This window comes from Cryptomeria japonica, chromosome 3 (genome assembly GCF_030272615.1).
Source record: "Cryptomeria japonica chromosome 3, Sugi_1.0, whole genome shotgun sequence".
Lineage (NCBI taxonomy): Eukaryota > Viridiplantae > Streptophyta > Pinopsida > Cupressales > Cupressaceae > Cryptomeria > Cryptomeria japonica.
The window spans coordinates 240589132-240611928 of NC_081407.1; the positions used below are offsets into that span (position 1 = coordinate 240589132).

The following is a 22797-nucleotide window of genomic DNA, read 5'->3' on the forward strand; positions in this document are numbered from 1 at the left end:
TGCTTTTCTTTCACAATATTCTCCCTCATTGAACACCTAGGAATGCATAGTTGATGTACTTTGAATAATAAACCACCTTGGATCAAGTAATCAACATATTCAACATGGTATGCTTTAGAAAAATCAGAACAAACTTTATAAATTTCATGAAAGTCTTCATCACCTTCATACATACCTTTCAAGGAGTCAATCCCCACACTTTGCAACTTCATCTCTGGCACTTTCAAGGATCTTCTACTCAAGGCATCTTCCACCTTGTTTGCAACTCACTTTTTGTGTTTGATGGTAAAAGTATATGCTTGGATAGATTCTACCCATTTAATATGCTCGTGACTCAACTTCTCTTGGCTATTCAATAAGCTAAGTGCCTGATTGTCAGTAAAAACAACAAATTCTTTTGGAAGGATATAATGCCTCCATTTTTTCAAGACTTGAACTAAGGCATACATTTCCAAATCATATGAGGAATACTTCCTCTTTGCCTCATTTATTTTCTGACTAAAAAATGCAATGGGCCTACCCTCTTGGCTCAAAACAACTCCTATTGCAACATTAGATGCATCACACTCAATTGTAAAAACATTTTGGAAATCTGGAAAAACAAGTATAGGTTGCTTTGCTACCTTTTGTTTGAGACTTTGAAAATCCTCCTCACCTTCCTTGGTCCACACAAACTTGCACTTCTACCCCCCTTTGATTGTTTCTAGGATAGCTGCACAAACTTGGTTAAAACCTCTTATAAACTTCTTGTAAAAGGAAGCCAAGCCATGGAAGATTCTAACTTCAGTCATTGATCTTGGAGAAGGCCAATTCAAGATGCTCTCCACCTTCACAGGATCCATCTTGATGTTTCCACCTAAAACTATGAAACCAAGATACACCAATTCTTCCTACATAAAAATACACTTGTCCACATTGATTATGAGCTTTTCTTCCTGCAATCTCTTAAGGACCAAATTCAAATGCTGCATATGTTCATCTCTATTCTTACAAAAAATAAGAATATCATCCAAGTAAACAATAACAAATTTACCAAGGAAAGGTTTTAGAACTTCATTGATGAGTCTCATTAAGGTGCATTGGACAAGCCAAATGGCATCACTCTCCACTCATAAAGGCCTTCATTAGTCTTAAAGACTATCTTCCATTCATCTCTAGCCCTTATCCTGATTTGATGGTACCCACTCTTCAAATACACCTTTAGATACCACTTGGCACCCACTAGATGATCCAACAAGTCCTCAATCCTGGGCATAGGGAACCTATACCTAATAGTGATCCTATTAATGGACCTTGAGGCCATACATAACCTCCATGTACCTTCTTTCTTAGGTGCTAGCATGGATGGAACAACACATGGACTTAAACTTTTAGAAATCAAACCCTTATGTAAGAGTTTCTGGATTTGTCTTGCCATTTCCTCATTCTGTTGGGGTGTTAACTTATAGGAAACCTTATTTGGGAGTGTAGCCCTTGGGATTAGATTAGTATTATGGCTAATCTCTCTGATTGGAGGTAGGGTATCAGGCAACTCTTTGGTTACAATGTCCTTATAGGTCTCAAGCAAGTCTGCCAACTCTTTTGGTCCTATCCTCCTAGGTTCTTCATTTTTCTTGTGCACCTTTCTTTCTTCCTGTTTTGGCAATACAACCAGAGCATAACAAGTAGTATGCTCCTCCTTCAAATATTGTAAAAAATATTTCTCTCCTACAAACAAAAACTTAGAGTCTTTTGCTTCATAACCATTATCAGGTAGGGGTAGTAATGTTACCTTCTCACCTTTGTACTTGCCAATAGAAAACTCCACCCATGCTTGTTCTTCAATGATGGTTTGCTGCCCCTTTGTGAGCCATGATACCTTATAGGGTCTTGGATGTTTAATCCTCTTCAATTTCAATTTCTCTACTGCCTCAATGGACAACAAATTATCAATAGAACCTGAATCAATCACAACTATATAGACTTTGTCACCACTTCTACAAGTAGTCCCGAAGAGTGTCTTCCATTGGGGTGGCTCTAGTGGACTAGGTGCCTTGATCAGTGTCCTTCTCATCATCATGATCTCTCCCTATTCAGGTTGCACAAAATATCCATGAGAGTGAACACTATGTGTGTCCTCATCTCTCACCAAATTTACTCTTCTTTCACCATATTCATTTGCCTTCTTTGGACATTTGGATGCAAGTTTAATTTTTTTTTGGCCTGTGGGAGGGATGCTTAGACTGAATTCATCTTGAATGGTAACTCTCAACCCTTGCAAGTATCTTGGAAGCTTCACACATTCAGGCTCCACTACGTTGGACTTCATCACCAATTTATTGGACTCTTGAGTATAATCTGAGACACTCATCTCCTTTTGTGTCAAACTCATTCTCCTCTTATGAAGTTGGACTTCATAATCATCAGGAACATATGCATCCCTGAACAATGCAACCATCTTCTTCCAAGTGGTCACTGGATTCTTCTTCTCCTTCACCCTATCATCTTGAGTGAAATTCCACCATGTAAGTGTTGATCCCTTCAACTTGGACTTAGAAATATTAACTCATTGAATTTCTAGTATATCTTCAGATTAAAATAATCTTGTGAGGGAATCAATCCAATCTAAAATAACATCTGGATTCAAGTTTCCATCATAGAAAGGTAGGTCCAACCTGACATCCATGGTCCTTCTCTCCATGGCCTTTAGGGTCTTCACAAGTAGTGTGTGATAAGCAGACACTTATTCTTCATCACTTTGCTCAAGGGGTTCCTCATCACTCCCCTCTTCAACAACATCATATTTTTCACCACTTTTCTTATGAAGTTCCCCATTAAGTCTATGAACCTCCTTCTGCAAGGAATCAATCTTGTGAACCAAGTTTTGATCCTTCAAAAAGTTCACTATCTGTTCTTTATTCATCCTTCAGGACAGCTCACCCTCATCTTCTTCTCCTGACATGGATAAAATGAAACAATCCTTCTCCTAAGGATCACACTTTCTTTGATACCAATTGATGTAGAGGTATAGTTCAAACAACTTGAAAATGCTCCAAGTTGCTCACTTGCTCAACCAAGCAACAAAACCCTCCATTCAAGGATTCACTCCAACCAATCCTCACACATTTATGAGCATAAATTTAACATCCCAAGTCACATATTTTCATCCCCATAACCCGACAATGGGATAGTGTGCAAGGTTATCAATATTTGGTTCCAAACCCCACAGGCAAAAGTGCTCAAAATGGCTCAAATTGCTCACAACCCCTCCAAATGGTTTTATAGGACAAAAAAGGCTCAAGATAGGTTTGATAGGTTCCTACAAACTCAAATGATTCCAAAAAACCTTCTGATTTGGTTATTCAAGTCCCCAAAGTCACAGAGTACAAATTGGCTCCTTAGACCTATTATCCTTCAAAACTCACTTTTTGGCTTCTCGCCCAAAAAATTGAAAGGGCAGGCCAATATTGTTTTATTTTATTTAACACCAACTTGGGGCAGCACTTTATACCAAAGGATAAGTTTTGGAACCTCTTGCATGTACCATTTCTAATAAACCCTCATCTAGGCTAATAAGGGCTAATTTGAGCACCTTACAAAGGAACTATCCTGAAACAAGAAGTTTCACAAAATAAAATATTGGAGAACCTTGGGGTATCCAAATAATCACCAGTTACCAATTCATAACTCCTGGGTTGCATTAAAACTAAAGTTATGGGGACTGTTCATGAATTTTGTTCAATTCCCACAACGAGTCACATGGAGATGCCTAGCCAAATTCATCAAAATATTACCCAAAATTATTCCTCCACTTTTGAAACCTTTTTAATCTTAAATTAAACTCCCAAATCCTCCATTTACCAATTTTTATAATTTTTCCATGGTGAATTTTGAAGAAATGGAAAATTGAAGTTGAAGCCCTAGGAAAGGGCACTTTCACGGGTTGTTTGGATCTATTACAACTTTTCTCCCTCAATACTCCACCTCTAGACCTCTGGTTGGATTAAAAATAAAGGTAACTAAACCCTCTAAGCTTACATGAATATATTTTTCACTTTATTGATTTCAAATATCATGTTTTCAAATTCCAACCACAAAAACCCCCACACAAGTTTGTTGAAGCATTTTATAGTTTTCCCAACATTTTCAAACAGATTGGAGGTGGTTATGAACATTGGGCAACCAATTACAACAACTATTTGAGAAGTTGCTTTACAAATTGACAACTTTTGTCAATTTTTGACAATTTTTGCATTTTGTCATTCAAACTAATTTAATCATCAAACTAGGGGCCTAAACACATTGAAATGGATATAAAAAGACCAAAAAAACCTTGACTCCCTAATTCTACTCATCCTAAGTCCCTTTGACCATAGTTGACCATAGGGTTTATAATGCACCCTAGGCCACTAGGCCTTAGAGAATGGACAATTAGGACCTTATTATAAAACAAAACATAAAAAAGGATTATTTGATCCATCCCAACACCTTCCTATCAAAAAAATTAAGTTTTCAATCAATAAATTATGAAATTGAGGCTTGGGTCCCTGCAGCACCTTGCCTTGTTGTTTCTCCCTCTTCTTCTAGTTAAATTCATTTTGAACCTCTTGCTTCTTTAGTTTTGCAGTACCAAAGGATTTCTCAACTTCATAAATAGGTGCATCAATTAACATCTTTGTATATGCATTCAAAATCCAATCATCAACCTCATAACCCATCTCTTCTATCCATATCTTCTGAGGTTTGACTGCTTCCATCAAGGTTTCATCCTTCTTAACCATAAAGAAGATCTGGGTTGAGTATTTCTCAAAAAAATGTTTTGGAACCCTTTATCAATATTTCATAGCCTTTTGGAATGCCTTGAAGTAACCCCAAACCTTATCATCTCACTGACTACCCAATGTAGCAATATATTATTTCAGTTGTCTTCCTACCAGGATATCAAATTCCCATTGTCTCTTCCCAAAACTAAGAGTTTCATTAATGAAAAATAGCATCAAATATAAAATAATATTTCCATACCAAAATGTCCCCTTCTTCTCTTCTTTGATCTTCCCTAGGCTAATTAACAACTCATCTAACATCCATTCACAGAGATCTAACTTCTCATTTTCCCTAATGATCTTATGTGCGACATAAATGCATGAGATAGAAATAAAGTTGAGATGATTAGATTGAACTACCTTGTATCCAATGATCATGCTGCCAAATTTGATATCTCTATCGGTGATGGTGCTAACTCTCATTGATCGCTGATCTGAAGTTGCGTTGGTGAGTTTGTTAACCTGGTCATTAATAATCTTCTTCTCTAGATGTTGACCAATCTACAACAAACTGGTGATGACCCTAATTCCCTCCTTCGAGATCTTATAAGGTCTTTCCAACCAAATGAATTCTTGATGCACTCTACTCAATACATATCTGATGATCTCATCTTCAAATTCTGGGATATCCAAAATGCTAGTAAACCTTAGATCCTCAATATGCTTATACTCAGGCCTAATCTTTCCAGAGTCTCCCATCAAATTTCTCTTATACATACTCTTGATATCACTAGTACCCAGATCCTCAATGTGGCAGTGAATGTATGCTTTGATGTCGTCCACATATACAACTTCTTCTAGAACACGAGAAAATGAACCAACCGAATCATCCAAGGTGGCAATATGTGGAGATTGCTTGAAAATCGGCCTAGGATGGTCCTTAACCTCGACAACAGTAGGATTTGCAATAAAATTAGGTGCAAAGGATCATCTTGCTTCCATCATGAAAGATAAATACTTGAGAAATATTTGCTAGTGAAACCCTAAAGAACTCTTCCGATCGCTGGTGAAATCGTTGAAGAAGATATCTGATCACACTGATTCCCCTTAGACTCACTCTGAATCACTCTTAATCACTCTGAATGCAAGGTGATAAAAAATGAAGTGGATTCAACCTTTTAACCTTCAAGAAACCCTAATTCGTCATTGATATGAATGACATCCAGTGGAAGATACCAGATCTTGGTCGAACATCTGCATGTCGAATAAGCATTTCCAATGACTGGAACATCTTCCAGAACCTCTTCCCGAGGCTTAAGCAGTATTAGCATGAATTTTGCCTACCCCTAAGGCATCTTCCTTAGTTACTAGACGAGATTCCTTCCGGTGCAGGAGCAACCTCCTCTATCGGTTGAGTACCCGGAGCATTTCCATCTGCTGATTGATTATCTGACTTCCTGACCCATTTCATTTACCTTCTCTTTTGCTTTATCATTTGATCCATCATTGTTAATTGATGGATTTTTGCTTCTACAAAACTTAGCTATGTGTCCAATCTTGTTGAATGCATAACATGTAACATTGTTCTTTTGAATTGCTTTTCTATAGCTGGTATAATTGGTTGACCTGCAATGATTAGCCATATGTCCAAATTTTCCACATGCATGACATTTAACATTCATTCTGCAATCTGTTGTCTTATGACCATACTTATTGCATTTAGAACATTGACCGAGAGTATAATTATAGTTCTGATTTGCTCTATTTCTACATTATCTAGCAATGTGACCAAATTTATTACAACACAAAGAATCTACCATTAAATTTTTAAGCATTAAGCTGCCTTACCGGTGTCTTCTGGTTTTGATCTTCATTTGCAGTACCGGACCGTTGACCTTGTTCAAATCCAAGTCCAGTGAAATCTCCATTCTATCTTTGACTTTTCAATAAGTCATCAAGTTGTGCTGAACTAACCTTGAATTTGTCGTAGTATTCACTTGCAATAGTCAGATCATCTCTTAGAATTATCATTTGTCTTTCAAGTTCTTGTTCATTATTCTGGATTGCACTAAATCAGTTCTCAACATATCATTTTCATGAACCAATTGGATGCATTCTTCAGATCTATCTTTTAGGGATCTCCCAAGGTTTTCTTCATTCATCTTCTGGTCTTCAATCTCCTTTGACATCCTTATAGTTAGGGATTGCATTTCATTCCTCATGACCATGCTCTCTTGAATCAACTTCTGACATCTTTCATTGAGGGCATCTTTCTCTTCATTATCCTGATTTTGCAAAAGTTCCTTCATCCTAGCTTGAACAAATGATTGACTCTCCTGTAGGATAAGAATGAATTCCTTTGCAGAATTCAATCCATCTTATAACTTAAAATTCTTCATCCTTTCAACATAATAATCTTCAAGTGCTACCTCAAGTTGTCTATCCATACTCATATCCATGGATTTTGGATTTAGGATCTCCCTCAAGATGTTAAAATTCTTTCGATGCACAAGGCTCTGATACCAATTGTTGGAATCCAAGAACATTGAGAGGGGGAGGGAGGTGAATCAGTGTTCTACTAGAATGCTCAATTTTAACTTTATTATAACATGCATTCACCAACTGATAAAACGGTAAATATATAATTGAAAGAAGTAAAGAAATTAATAAGCCATTTACAAAAATGTATACCATAACACAGAGAGTTACAAATGGAAAACCTCAAAGAGGAAAAACCACAATGGGATTGGTGACCCACAATATTAATCCACTGGCTATATGAAAAGGTATTACATAATATGGGGGCCTGCACTTGCAAAAAGGCTTACAACCTAGAGTAGACTACTCGTCACAAAGGAGTCTCACTAACTACAGTCACCTTGAATAAGAAAACATAAAACTAAACTCATTTTTAATGCATCTACTATGCCTGATAGAGTTTCGGTTCAAGCCTTGACTATTACGGTTTTGAAACCCTAAACCCTTACCAGAATAACCTCTTACATAATATTCACATTACAAAATTCCTCTCATTAAAATCATTACAATCATATCCTATCATATCCCGACATATCACAAAATGATCTAATCAACTGACCTATATACCATTACAATCCTCCATGCCTCATGTCAGCTTACCTAGATAATTACAAAATAAATATACATGTCAGCTCATTACATATTTACATAAGTATCAAAATGAATTTCCGATTGCCGTATCTCCCAAATGATACTGAGCTCTAATACTGGTATCCAATTGTAATTCATGTCGGCCTACAATGTTGTTACCCAAAGAATCCTTCCTACTAGTGAAGATACCTGTTGGTGCCGATGCCGATACCGGTGAAGTGTCTGTCGGTAAACAACCAAACCAAGAAATGAAAGCCAGAACATGTTGCCATCAATGACAACATATTGAAAGCAATCAAATGAGTATCAATTGCTAACAAGAACCTCCAACAAAAGATTATGCAATAAATGAGTTTGATAGATTTTAATATATATGGAATATGTTATAAAGTGTACAATAATCTTTCTTATATAGGCAAGTTGAATGATAGAATTAAATAATATGTTTACATGTATATTAATCTTAGAACATGAAACAACTAAATAAAATAAAAATAAAATTACCTAAGACACATAAGTAAATGAGATAAGATCCCATTGACAACTAAGACTTCTAGAAAGATACGAAAGACTTAAGTTAACTTAACATGTGAATAGGAACATGCTAAGGAATTAGTTAGGTATGAAACCTTATTCACACTAACGCCCTCCCTTAAGCACAACTTATGGAGGTACAAACCAATACAAATGATGCAAATATGACACACATGGATCTTGGCTATGAGGCCATTTTAGGTAGCCATATACAAAATATCTCTCATAAATGGAGTAAAGTAGAAAATCCCCAAATAACCACATCCATCATGAAGATAAAAATACAAAATTCCTCCCATAGGAAAGAAAGAGACTACATACATAGCCCTCCAATAATGAAGTATCTCTAAAGATGATGAAGAATGTCCAAAGAAAATTGAGAATCCAATGCATACAAACAATAAGTCTCCCTTAGGAAGGGTTTCAGATAGTGAGGGAGATGTAGGGGGGAGGTTCATGGAGATGGCAACCCAAGTGTTGTTGGTAGGAGATCTAGTTCTCTTCTCCTCATTGCAGTTGTTGGCATTATGAGAACCGGTATGAGGACATAATGATACATAATGATACTGTATGTTGTCATTGATGTCAATATGTGATATGAAGTGAACTGGCATATGTGAGAAAAGGGAACCGACTTATGTGAGAACTGGTATGTATGCCAAAGTGAACCGGCATGTTGTTATGGGAACCGATACATGGAACCCTTGTGTGACTATCGGTTGGTAGTGTCAAGGTTTCCGGTTGAAGTGTCTCAAGCCTGTGTGACTCAATCGGTGATCTTTTTGTGATGAGTTAGCATGGTAACGAAGAACATATCATGTTGCCATTTAAGCCTTGTGCACATGAAGGATCTTGCATAAAGAAGACTATCCCTATCCACCTCAGGAATGTGTGAAGTTTGTAAACGGTGATAATGAGTGATGGGTTATCAACGGCCATGAAATCGGTAGAAAATGGATGATGGAGAATCACTTGAGAATGGATCAAGATCTGTTGCACTTAAAGCAGTATGCTCAATGGTCAGGATTGAACCGTTTCAATTCCTTAACCTAACAGGCTCAGGGTTTATGCTATCGACCTGTCTGTTTCCTATAAGGTTGATGTTGTATTTCTTTCTAAAGTTGTTGGCAAAAGTTGTGTGTGTGTATCCAAGAGAAAGGATACGTGATTCTTGCCAGACCAGAGGAGATAAGTGATACTTGCCAAGTGTAAGTGCAGAAGGTGAAGAGGAGCTTAAGCGGATCTGCATTGGCATTGAGTGCTATCATTAGATCATTGTTATACCTGTTGATCTTTAACCACTTCAACAGTTGTGAAATCCCTTAATAGGGTAGCTTTAACTGGCTTGATGTAAATCCTTTAATAGGGTAACTCAAAGCTATTGAGTTAGTGAAATCCTTTTGCTATGGAGTTCTTGAAATCCTCTAACAAGGTTTAACCCTTAACTGGGTATTCTAGCTATCCCTTAAATGGGTGATCCCTAGCAGGATCGGTTCCTAGCATAACCTATTGTAATGTCTCTAACCAGACAAGGCTCCTAACAGAGCAGACTTCTAAAGAGTTCAAAAATAGCTTGTCGGTATTCATCCCCATCGTGGTTTTTCCTAGTTGGGTTTCCACGTGAAAAATATGTGTGTAATGTGTGATGTCTTTATCTTGTGATGCTTTTTTATTGTCTGTCAAGCATGTGATGGTTCTGTGTTTTATGCCTATCAATAAAACATGTTGAACTAGTTGTTTTTATGTTTTCATGATAGATTACCTATTCATGCATAAGGGTGAAATGGTAGTGTAGTTTTGAGTTGAGTGGAAAGCTAAGTGATTAGCCAGGTAATGCTTGTCTCAGTCACTCTTAGCTTTACTGGTTGCACTTTGTTTCAAACTGGTATCACTGTTTGCCAGTCATTTGGAGTGTCTGTTGTCAAATCGGTTTAAGTTTGAAGCCTTTTTCTGTACTGATTCACCCCCCCTCTTAGTACCAGTTTGGTACTATTTGTTCATCATTGAGTTATCAGTGGCCTCAGTGGTTAGCTTGTTCTCCATCAAGAGGTGAAGACTTGTTTATGGATTTCTACTTTCCCTAGTTGCTTGGGCCCTTTGCCTATGTTTTCATGCAATATTTCTCTACCCCCTTCTCACTATGTTGCGTAATGGGATTTTTCATTTTGTGGGGTTTTCTTATGCGACTGTTGTCGGTCATGGGCATAGAGCCTTTGGCCATCCCAACTCTTCCTCCTGACAATTGATTCAATCTTTTTTGTGGTGTTGGATGTCGATGGAGCCCTCTTTTGCAGATTTCCTATTTTTTGCATTGTGTGGTGATGCCATAAAGTCTGTGTGGACATTGGTTATATGTCGGGCCTTTATGAGTTCTCTGTGCTCCTTGGCTGCCATAATTGTGGGGTTCTTGTCTCCTGTGCTTTGCCGTGGTGACCCCTTGAAGGGAGTTCACTATGCTATGAAGAGAAACATCTTTTTTTATGCCCTATCTCATTATGGTAGCTGTGGATTTGGCCCTTGCCTAGTTTTTTTTGGGAGATGCCTTCTTGGTGTAGTGTTGTGATTATTTTTAGTCTAATTCTTGTGGTATTTAGCTTCAAGGGTTGGTTCTCTTGGAGGAGTAGTTCCTTTTGGGTTTGGGCCCATTTATTATGCTCTTTTGGTCCTATAAAGGTGGGCCTTGTCATGACTACTTGCACGATTAGTTTTGATGGTGGTGGGTTTTTGTGGTTGTTGGGTGCTCTTGAGTTTGATGAAATTCTTCTTAGTGGAATATTTATTTTTGTTGTGGTAGATGGGCTATGGAATAATGTTGAGGGTTGGTTACCTTGCAGGCGCTTAACTAGAAGGGGACCTATTTCCTATTGTTTTGCCTAAATGTTGGACTCCTTATACTATTGGGGGATGTTATTCTCTCTTGGGCACTCCTTTGCCAACCCCTATCCCCCTTTCCAGGTGATTTAGCCTTTGGGTTTGTTTCCCTCTAGGCCTCCTGTTGGATGCTGGAGGTGGGAGCTATTTGTTTCCACTTTCTTTTCTATTTGGATTTTTGTTCCTTAGTGTCTCTAATAATAAACAACCTATTGAGGTGGCCTTCTATGGGTTGTTTGCAGGTTTTTTTTCTCAAACATAGGTTTAGGGATGACTATCAAAACCCTATGAGATTTTTTTCTAGTGGGTCTTCAGGAAAAAGGTTTTTCAGATTCCTTTCAAAATTTGATGTGTGTTTTTCCCTCCCTTGACTGTGTTGTTTTAGTGCAAGGGGGTTCTGTTGGTATATGGTTCAAGGTTTTCCTAAACCCTTTTGTTGCGATTAGGTAATTTTTCTTGTTCAGGATGTTTCTCCCGCTAGTTGATGCTCTAGTCAAAAGTATCATTTTAAAAAAAGGGGCTGCCTTTTTGGTGCTTTTATTTTTGGTGAACTCACTTCTTGTGAGCTCCCCTTGTGTGCCTATTCGATAGTTATATATCAATAACGAGCCTATCCCATGTTTTATTAATCAAAACAGGTCTCCTCTTAGGAAGAAAGAGTCTCCATTGGATGATGCTAAAGAAATTCCATCTGCATGAAGATGCAATAAGCAATAAGTCATAAAGTGTATCTCCAGAAACTGATCAAGTGCCTTTGAGTATGTCTCAACAAAATTAGGTGTTACCCCAATCAAAGAAGAAGATAAAACATTAAAATGTGGAAACTTAGCAAAAAGCTACAAAGACAATGTAAATGTGAAAACATTGGATGATAAACTATTAATAAATAGAAGAGAAACACAATGACAAAATAAATTTGATATACTTGTCATGTAGTTATCCCACAACTTGGAAACAATAGAAAAAATATGTCCTACTCAATTGATGTCCTAGAGGTAGGAGATGATGCGGCCTCATCAAAAGGATGAACAACAATGAGGTTCAAATGATCAATATGGCCCTCTAAAGAATTGTCCATAATGGACCTAGAAGAATCCACTTTAGAACATTCACCATTTTTTTTTTTGTTGGAATAAGGTACATATTTGATTCTAGGATTAGATTTACCCATTGCCTTAGTATAAACATCAATATATCCACTATTAGGCATTAAGAACTTAGTTATCCATGAAGTTCTAGTTGAGAAGAGCTAGTCTAATGATCTTGTTAAATAATCTAAGGCACCAAAGTCAAGTATCCATCCTACAAATCGAGCAACATTAGTCACAACAAGAGAATGACCTTTCATCTTATTATCTACATTAGTAATACATTATACCACTTGAGCCACAAACAATTGCTAGTCTTTTCATTGATCTATGGAACTACATAAATTGTTAGGCCCAATATGGCAAGCTAATGTACTGAGAGGGGAGGGGTGAATCAGTACTCCAAAACTTTTCTTGAATAATAACTTTACTGTTATGCATAAACAGTATAGTACAGTAACATAAAATAAAGCTAAAACAAATAGATAACAATCATACATGATTCACTCCATAACACATATATTTTGGTTACGCAAAAACTCTTTGTTAGAGAGAAAAACTGCGATGGGATGGCACCCACAACTTCACTACTGCAATAATAAAGAGTGCTCGGTTAGAGCTACATTTTAGCTACTTCTGATAGCTTACCCTGTTAGGAGTAGCAAGATCTATTAGATCTACCTTGCTAAAGGATTTTACAACATTTAATCGGAATGTTGCACCTGGTTAGAGGCTTTACAATTTATAGACTTGATTAGAGTCTTTTATCCTATTAAAGGTTTCTCTTTCAACTTCACAATATTACAATAAAATCATTACAAATATCTGCAACTTTACATCTGAAATGTTATAGTAGATTCTATGTGCTCAGATTAGATTACCTTGCTTATAGCATACCTCGGTAACCCATATAGTAACTTGGTAAACCCTTCTGTTTATTCTATTCTTTGACTGTTCTCTGAAAACCTTCTCGGTGACCTCTGTGTCTCTGTAACAGTCTTCTTACACACATACATACACTCTTAACTCATGCTGTATAAATAGATCTCTTAAGATGGTGATCTAATTCATTGCTTCGATCTTACAAACAAGATTCCTTGAATGAATAACTATACAAAATATTTCATTGGTTAGATTGATCTCAAAATCATACACAATCTTTTGTTGCAATTTCCAATGTAATAATGGTTAGATGTGCCTCGATCTTGTAACACATTTTCATATGCATGTCCAGGTTCAATGTATCTGGTAACATGTTACACTCAGTGTATATCAACTTGGTGTGTCATCTTTGCTGCTCGGTAGTCATAGAAAGATACTCAGTAGATAGTTCGGTGTGTACTACGTTTTGTGACTACTTTCTTCTGTAACCGACTAGACTGTGCATACTGACTTCTCTGTGTATACCGACTGCATGATTCGGTAGTGTTTAACCAACTAGAGTATATAGTATGACTTTGAATATAAAAACTAATGGCAACTTGATAAGTAGTAACAATCTCCCCTTTTGACATTAGTTGAGATGTTTGACAAAAACTACTTTCAAAGCCATGACTCAAATATCTATATACTTTGCAAAATGACTATACTTGACAGTATATATAATTGTCAATGAAATAGTATAATCAAATATACTCCCCTTATCATTATACTGTTCATAACTTTGATTTTGTATGCTCGGTTCTATGCTTGTGTGCTCTCCTAACTGTCCTTGGATACTCTGCATACTCTGCTCAGTATACTCCACCTATTTACAATACTCCGAATACTATATCAAAACTGTATCACCAAAACTATATTATTCCCCAAATATATAGTATCACTCCACAAATATAGTATCACTCAATATATTGTATTACTCCCCCTTTTTGACAAACATCAAAAAATTGATTTCCATCCGAGGGTGGTAACTGATCAAAAATAGATTTATACTTTTTCCGGCGTCGATGAGTGCGACAGAGAGTGCATCTTTGACACTTTCCATTGAAGAATTTTGTGCTTGAATATCAGCCAATAGTGATATTAAGCCATCAAGAGTGCTTCCCTCTTCTGTAGTAGATAGGTGTGTGGCTCGGTTAATCTATTATTGAACTGATGAAAGATGAGGAAGGAATAATTTATGGAGTGTCATTATATCCATCCTGATCTTATGTTCTTCATTTCTTAGTTCCAATTGTTTAGCCATGAGCTGTTGAAGCTTGGTATAAAAATTCTGAACTGAATTGGGCTCTGGGGTCAACTTATTTGAGAGATCGGTGATCTCTTTCTCAATTGCATCCGTTTTATTCTTAATATCTTTAATGAATATAGAAAATGTATAGAGTTTCTAAAATAAATAAAGAATATGCTTGAGTTGAGGGGACAACTCAGCAATGAATTTGACAAGTTTGACTTTGCCAATAGCTAGAGCTTTTTGTACCTCTTCTACCATTTTTACAGTAAGCTGCTTGTCTTTTAGCTTGCTCAAGTACTCAAATGCATCAACTTCGGATGTTTCTATTTGATTAAGGAGTTCATCTAGTTGAATGTGGATGGCTGCATCGGTTGACACTGTAGTTGTAGGTAGCATATCGGATAGCAGTGTCTTCACCTTCTGAAGTAATTTATTCTTCTTTTGTATGGCCATCTGTTTTTCTTGTTCGGTCTTTGCTTTGCATAGTTCTCCAAAATCAATGAGTGCTTGCCCCTTTAATTTTGATATATCCACATTGGGCAACACTATTGGTTTAGATAAATCAACTTTGAAACTATGCTTTTTCACTTTCTTCTCTTTACCTTTGGTCGGTTGGACCAAGACAATAGCTTGAGATGTTTGCTGACCCTCGGTAGGTTGCTCAGTAGAGACAACACTTTGGTCGGTACTTGTAGCTGTTGTGGTGTCTTTCGGTGTCTTGGTACTGGGTGTCTCAACTGCTACATTTTCAGTACTCGAAGGTGCTTCAGAGGTCTAGTCTTGAGTAGTCTCTTCTCCTGTTGTAGACTTGTGACCTTCGGTGGCTTGTGTTGTATCTTGAGGAGCTTCGGTAGAGATAGGTTGATTGATTGGTGGATAAGGCTGAACTTGTTCTAAAACGGATTCACTAGATACAAGTTTTACATATGTAGTGCCTTCTATCATTTCCTACTCCTGTTCCTCTGTATCCATGACATCTTCATCAATTTGAATAGTGTCAGCCAGGTCTTGCTCGGTAGCATCAGGACCATGCTCAGTGACATCAAGATCTTGCTCGGTGACATCGATGATTTCAACTTTAGATTGTTCACCGGCATCTTTGATTTTGAAGATTTCCTGCCATTTTGCTTTTGTCTCATTCTCTACATCAATATATAGCCCATTCATCAATTTTAAGGCTCTCTGTTTGACAAGAAATTTTGAATTGTAGGTTGTCAAATGTTCCTTTATTTCTGCTACAAACATATCAAGAAATAGATGGACTAGACTTCTTTCTTTGATTTGTTTCTCTGAGTCCATTGCATATTTCCACCTATCATCAATATGCAAGTAAAGTTCATTTGGAAGTCACTTTACTAGTTCTAATGGAGCTAGCCGAAACTTTAGAAGTGTGCAGATGACAGCTTCTTCAATTTGTCTCTTCTCATCATTATTTCTTGTTTCATACTTGACATATCTAAAACAACCAAATCCACCATATTCTTTTAGATTGGCATAGAAGTTTTCAACATTGTGTATATTTACCTTCTTGTTCTTGACAATTTGGAATTTGTTTGCATCTTCAGATTTTGTATCACTAGACTCTTTTGCCAGAATGAGTCTCCGAGTAGATTTCTTGTAGGTCTTGGTTACCTTGGGAGTAGTAACACTCTTTTGTTTCTTACTCGGTGATGCAGTTGATACTCTAGTGTTAGGTCTCTTTGTTGGAGGAGTCGGTAGGGCCTTTGAAATGTCCTGTTTCTTTCTTTTTAATACTTTACCCTTAGGCAGTTCGGTGCTCAATGTTATTGCTACCTTTTGAGCTTTTGATTCCTCTTCAGTGATGGCAAGAGTGCCTTTGATAGGTGTGGAGGAATATTCTTCTTTGAATTTCTCCGTTAAAACCTTTATCATCTTTGTTGCTTTTCTTGTAGCTTTGGGTACTACAATGCTCACTTTTACTTTTCCCTTCACCTCTTCATAGGTTCCATACCATAGTTTGGTAGCATGCCTTGGTAATGAAAGATATGCATCAATTTGCTGTTGTGTGATATCAAAGTCAATCTCGTAACCCATAGGTGGCAAAGATTGAGTTCTTGGTTCCACAACATTCACATAACAGTAGTCAGTATCTACCTCAAAGCATATATCATCTTTATATTTCTCCACTAGCTGTGGTGGAATCCGGTACCTGTTGTGCATTTTCTTTTGAAATTTACTAAAGTAATCATCCATTATATCATTGAAATTATCACCTAGCTTCTTGATAAAGTCATTAATCTGATGGGTGATTGGTCGGTGTAGCTCCCAAACTACTTTACTGACTGATGGAAAGAATTTTTCAAAGTAGAAAAACATGCATACTAGAAGTGAACCAAACTTTAGAGTATTTGCCAAGTTGTTCTTCTTCGGCTTCCTTATTGTGTTTAGGTTCTCAAACAGGTTTTTCAGTAACACTTCACATAAATCAACTTTCTTTCCCTTTTTCACAATTTTATAAGCTATGTCAACTATGGCACAGGGTACACTATTTTCCCTTGCAAATTGGAAGAAACAGTAACTGATTACTCTGATGGCAAACTTAAGTTCTGCATCAGTGACATTGTTCAATTTTAGTCCTCTATAATCAGATTCAACTCTGGTTAAACTGATTAATTCCTTCTGTGATATCATCTTTTGAGCTCGTCCATGATCATAGATAGGATAACCGGTGATCACGTGAATGATTTCCTTGGTGATTTTGAATGGTTTCTCTTCTAGCCACATGAAATCATCATGAACTCTACTTAAAACAAACTTGACCCATTGGGGCTTGAACACACGAGGGTAGGTTAGGGCTTCAGTCAATCTTTTGATTCTGATGTGTTCATACTTGCTGTTTAATACACCATCGGTACATATTTCATCATAGGTGTCTCTTATCTCAACATGACTGAGTTCTTCAACACGACATTTGGTGAAGAATCTAACATCTTCGACTAACAAGACTCGATCCGGGATGAGTGAAAAGGTAGTTTTGTCATCTGGTTCAGAGGCGACTTTAGGAGTCAAAGTGTACTTCAGTGAGGGCTTCTCTACATTCTTGACAATAATGGGATCTTGGATCTTGGGTGCCATTGTAGATTTTAGGTAAAAACTTAGCAAACTATCCTTAGGGTTTGACAGTTTACAAATGACAGATGCTTCACACTCAACAAATAATAACAATTTGATAAGATCGGTAAACCAATTTAACAATGCGATGAGATTTGATGTAAATACCTTGAAATTCGCTTTGAATGAGGTTTGATCACCTTGATTCGCTCTGCTCTACTCTTTCAAAAACTTTGGTGAATGTAAATGACCACGAAAATGCTTTTAAGTATACAAAAAATACCTTACCGGGCTCCATGTAGGTTAGGTCAAAAACATTAAATGCATTCAGTTTACCTTTAGCCGAGTAACCAAATTTCCTTCATTTACCAACTTGACAGGCTTCCTGTATTCACCGACTTGATAGGTTTCCTATAAAGTACTTTTGATAGAATTTCAAACTTACTAATGCATTTTAACTATGCAGATTTTGAATTTAGTACATAATAGAATAGGAACTGTTATGATTTTAACCTTCAGAGAATGCAATCCCTTAATACCTTTGCTAATTAATTTGGAATAGGTGCACGCAACTCAGTAGGTAAGGTGCTTTCTTCATTTGACACAATTTCCTTCTTTTTCCAAATCATCTTTAATTTGTCTATTATTTCTTCAGTGTCTCCTCTAGGTTGATCTCTGCAATCTCCAGTTAAAATGTCCAACTTTGTGACAATGAAAATATGCCATACCAGGATTTCTCCATGATCTTTGGTTGTTCATTCCAAACCTTATAAAATAGTTGGAAATAATATGTCCATATCTTCCACAACATTCGCACCATATCCTTGTATTGTAATCCCATGATACTGCTGCATATTGTCGGTAATGATCTGTGTGAGCTCGGTAACCTCTGGTGTTTGCTCGGTGTGCAGACCACATGTTGTTCTTTTGCTTAAGCCAGCACTTCTCAGTACTATGTCCATATCTATTGCAGTTTTTACAAAACCCTTTGAATTTTGCCTTCTGATAATTGTTAACAGACTTTGTCCTACATTGATTAGATGTGTGACCATATTTATTGCAATTGTAACAATAATCATTGGACTTAGTGATATTTGGTTGCTTACCTTCTCTGATTTGGCATATGTTGGCAGTGTGACCTTGATTTCCACAGTAGTAGCAAATAGGCTTCTTTCTTTTGATTTTATTCCTTTTTTCAGCTTGCTTTGATGATTCTCCTCTCTCGGTAGTATGAATTCCTTTCTCGGTAGAGTCTTTTCCTTTGTAACCGAGTCTTGCATCTCTGTTGGGTCTTCTTGGATTCAAAGTTATAACTTAAAACTAGCAACCAAACATAGCAAGCCATTGATTAAATAGACAACAAAAAGGACTTAGGGTTTAAGCCGTCTGCTAGGTGTTTTAGGGCTTCATACTTGGGCAAACTTTTAAAGGGTTATGCAAGACCAAAGGAGTTAATCAAATAGAAGGGTGCTAGCAACTATTATATCATATTGTTGAATATGTTATTAAATTTTGGTAGATTATTCATTTTTTCTTTGTTTATTAGAAATGTTTTGGCATATTTTATTTGGACAGATTTTTCTCCATCATTCTCATGATGTCTATCTTTTATAGAAATGATCACTCATTTTGTTGAAAAAATTCATGTTGTAGTTCAATGTTTATCATAAATGTTACTAAAAATTAAACCAAAAATAAGATTTATAGTATCATTCATATGGCATGTCTATGCAGCCTCTAGAATGCACGTGATCATATTCATTAACTTATTGAAAATTAAAAAAATTAATTTTTTTTAATAAATTAATAAATATGTTCAAATGTGCATTCTATGTGCTAGATAGACAATAGTCTTCAAGAAAAATTTATAATTTACAAAAAATAGACCAATTTTTTTCCTAATTGACCTTCCACACCTCTTTGGAATATCTATTATAGCACCAAGATGCAATTGATAATTACTTTTAATGAAAAGAGCTTAATAGAGAAAAAGAAAAAGAGAAAAATTGTGAAGAAATAAGTTAGGTTAGGGTTAGATTTATCTAATAATAATATTATTTAGTAATATTTATGATAATATTATAATAATTTTAGTGATGTTAACATACATATGTTTCAATAATCGATATCAATCATAGCATTGTTATTGTAGTCATTATAGTTCTAACTTTTGTGAGGCCATTGTGATTACAAACATTGTGTCCTTACTAATCCATTGTGTTCATGAGTTTGAACCTTTATGTTGATGTTGTTGGTGCTCATGCCAAGTGACTTAGTGCTTCAAACCCTCATCAGATTAGTGTGCTCATGGACTTTGTGTCCTATTAGACTATTGTGCCCATGGAATTGAACTATTCATTTAAAGTTGTGTTTTCATGCTATGGATGAGGTCCCCATTTATGACCTCCCTTGACTCTTGACAAATTAAAAATTATCATATTAATAAATTTTTTTATATAAAATATTTTGAAAGATACTCTTCTCATGCACCTAGCTTTTAATCAATTTCTGACATAAAGTACAATCTAGATACCTCCGAAAGACCTTGCCGAAGCCGCCCAGATGAGTGAATATCTGATTGTGAATTATTGCTTAAGAGATGGCATTTTTGTATACTTTCCTAAGTGACGGCTGGTGGTCCGCTGTACCGATTATGCTCAGACAAAATCATAGTGATGCTTGTCTCCCAATAATGCAATCAAGATAAGATAAATGAATTTACCTTAATTGCTAATTGGTATTAGCGCTGCTTGTAAATTATCATTATGATAAGCGTCCACCCACAACATTAATGCAATTGTCTATTTTGAAAGGGATTCATTTATTTTCAGTTTAGATTATTTGTGGCGTTTGGCGTTTCTCATCACTATGGCTGGCACTACCATTCTCAAGCTTGGGCTATGTGGAAATATTTCAATTACTAATTCTAATTCTAAATATATTTCTAATCCCTCTCTCTAATTGAAGTATATAAAAAATCTCAAAACCAAAAAAATCTTCTCTAATGATATTGTGTTGAACCAATTATGATAAGCTTCCACCGACAACAATAGTGCAATGAAGATACTCTATTTAAAAGGAATTCATTTACTTCCACTTTAGACTATTTGTGGCGGTTTGGTGATTTTCTTCACTATGGCTGGAACTACCATTCTCAAGCTTGGGCTCTGTGGAAGCATATTCTGTCTGATGATGCATCTTCTTCTGGTATGTCGTAATTAAATATATGCACCCATGAAAACTGTATATGAGATTTTTATAGTTAAGTAAATAGAAAGTAACCTTTTCTAGACAATTCTGTATTAATTATTTTCTTTAAATTTGAAAATCTATCATGAGAAAGATCTCTAATTATAGCAATTAATATAATTGATATTTAAATCAAAGATCTATAATCAGGATGAAATTTTATATGTTCGTTTATTTGCATATGTTCAAATTTGGCAGGCTGGTGATGAGTCAGCGTTGTCTGTATGGGAAGATGAACTCCATGGGCTAAGGATGCCCAGCGAACTGGCTCGCTTTATGTCTCCCTTAGACCGTGAGGAAACTTTGTTGCTTGCAGATGGGTTTCCAACAAAAGGCCTGCAGGCTATTGCGGAGGAAAATAGTTTGTGCAAAAGAGCAGGGCTTTTATGTGAAAAAACTCAGATATCAAAGTTGGATCCATGCGATGCAAGGAAACCATACAAGAAAAGAAAGCTACTAGACCTTGTACAAGATGGTTTTGTGACTGGTTGCCCACAAACAGTAATGCCAAATGACGTGGAGGGGAAGCAATTACACAGTAATTTCTTCCGAGTAAAAGAAATCATTACAGTTGGAGAAAAGCTGTTATTTCCTGATTCTCATGACGATGCTGTCAATGAGAATGTGTCCTTTCTCCCACATAAAATTGCCCAAAACATTCCTTTCCAAAGCCAACAAGTGTTGAACATAGTAGAGGCCTTTCACATTCCATCCACGGGATCGGAGCTTCTCATAAAGGAAATGGCTTCAACTCTTAAGGCATGTGAAGCACCTCCTTCTAGCATAGAGACCAAAAGATGTGTTATTTCTATAGAGTTTATGGCAGAGTTTCTGTCCAGTGTCATTGGTGGGTCCAACCATAAGCAGAATGTTGAAGTGGTGGAGGGCATTGTCTCAACCAAAAAACTCTCCAAACGTGTGGTTACAGTAAAGGGCGCAAAACTCTTGGCTCCATCCTCAATCAAACATGTGGCTTGTCACTCTATGTTATTTCCTTTTAAAGTTTATTACTGTCATTATGTGAAGAGTACAAATATGTATTTGGTAGCATTGAAGGATGAGCAAAGTGGAATTGAGAAGAATGTGGTTGCTGAATGTCATATGGATACTAAACCTTATCCTGCTGAAAGCCTGGCGCTGCTCGACCTCAAACTAAAACCAGGAGATGGCGAATTTTGTCACTGGGTACCTAGCGATACTCTTCTTTTCATCGAGAAGGTTTGAATTTCAAGTGATAATACTATCCTATTTGAATAAAGGAGCTCGGAAATCCTGTGATATAAGGTCACAAGAGCAAGGATGAATTGGCTTCAACTTATTGTCAATAATATCTATTGTTTTCAGATACGAGCTAGGAAATCTTGTGATATAAGATCACAAGAGCAAGGATGAGATTGGCTTCAACCTATGTCAATAATATCTATAGTTTTCAAATAAGAGCTTAAAGATCACAAGAGCAAGGATGAGATTGGCTTCAACAATGTTAATAATATTTATTATTTGATGTTTATTATTTTCTTTATAGCTATTTGGTGTTTTTCAATTAATTGAAAATTATACATATGTAGGTCCACTTAGCAATTGTGTTTATAAATGTGTAAAGTTGAAATATATATATTTTTTTAAATTTTGTTTAGTTTTTTATGTAATCATTAGTATATATGATATACTTTAATTTTAGAGAGTATATTTTTTTTATCTAATTTAATTTTGTATCAATATATTTTAAGAATTGGTTCTAATCTTTAATTTATCTATTTTCTTATCTAATTTAAAATTATATTATAAAATTCAACTATAAAATTGACCCTATCTTTTGAATAATCCAAATTCAAAATTCAAATTGTACTCATGTCACCCAACTCCTGATAGACACTATGTGTGACTCCAAGCAAAAAATAGGTATTTTAAATTGTATTATAAAATGTTTATAAAAAAG

General features: G+C 36.1%; 1 protein-coding gene across 1 annotated transcript; it reads left to right on the forward strand.

The window, feature by feature from the left end:
- Positions 1–20711: 20711 nt before the first annotated feature.
- On the forward strand, positions 20712–22292 carry LOC131074444 (BURP domain-containing protein 16-like). Its single transcript, XM_058011072.2, has 2 exons — positions 20712–20816; positions 21057–22292. Exons 1-2 carry the CDS (start codon positions 20745–20747, stop codon positions 22080–22082), a joined length of 1098 nt encoding a protein of 365 aa, XP_057867055.2. The 5' UTR covers positions 20712–20744; the 3' UTR covers positions 22083–22292.
- Positions 22293–22797: the final 505 nt, after the last annotated feature.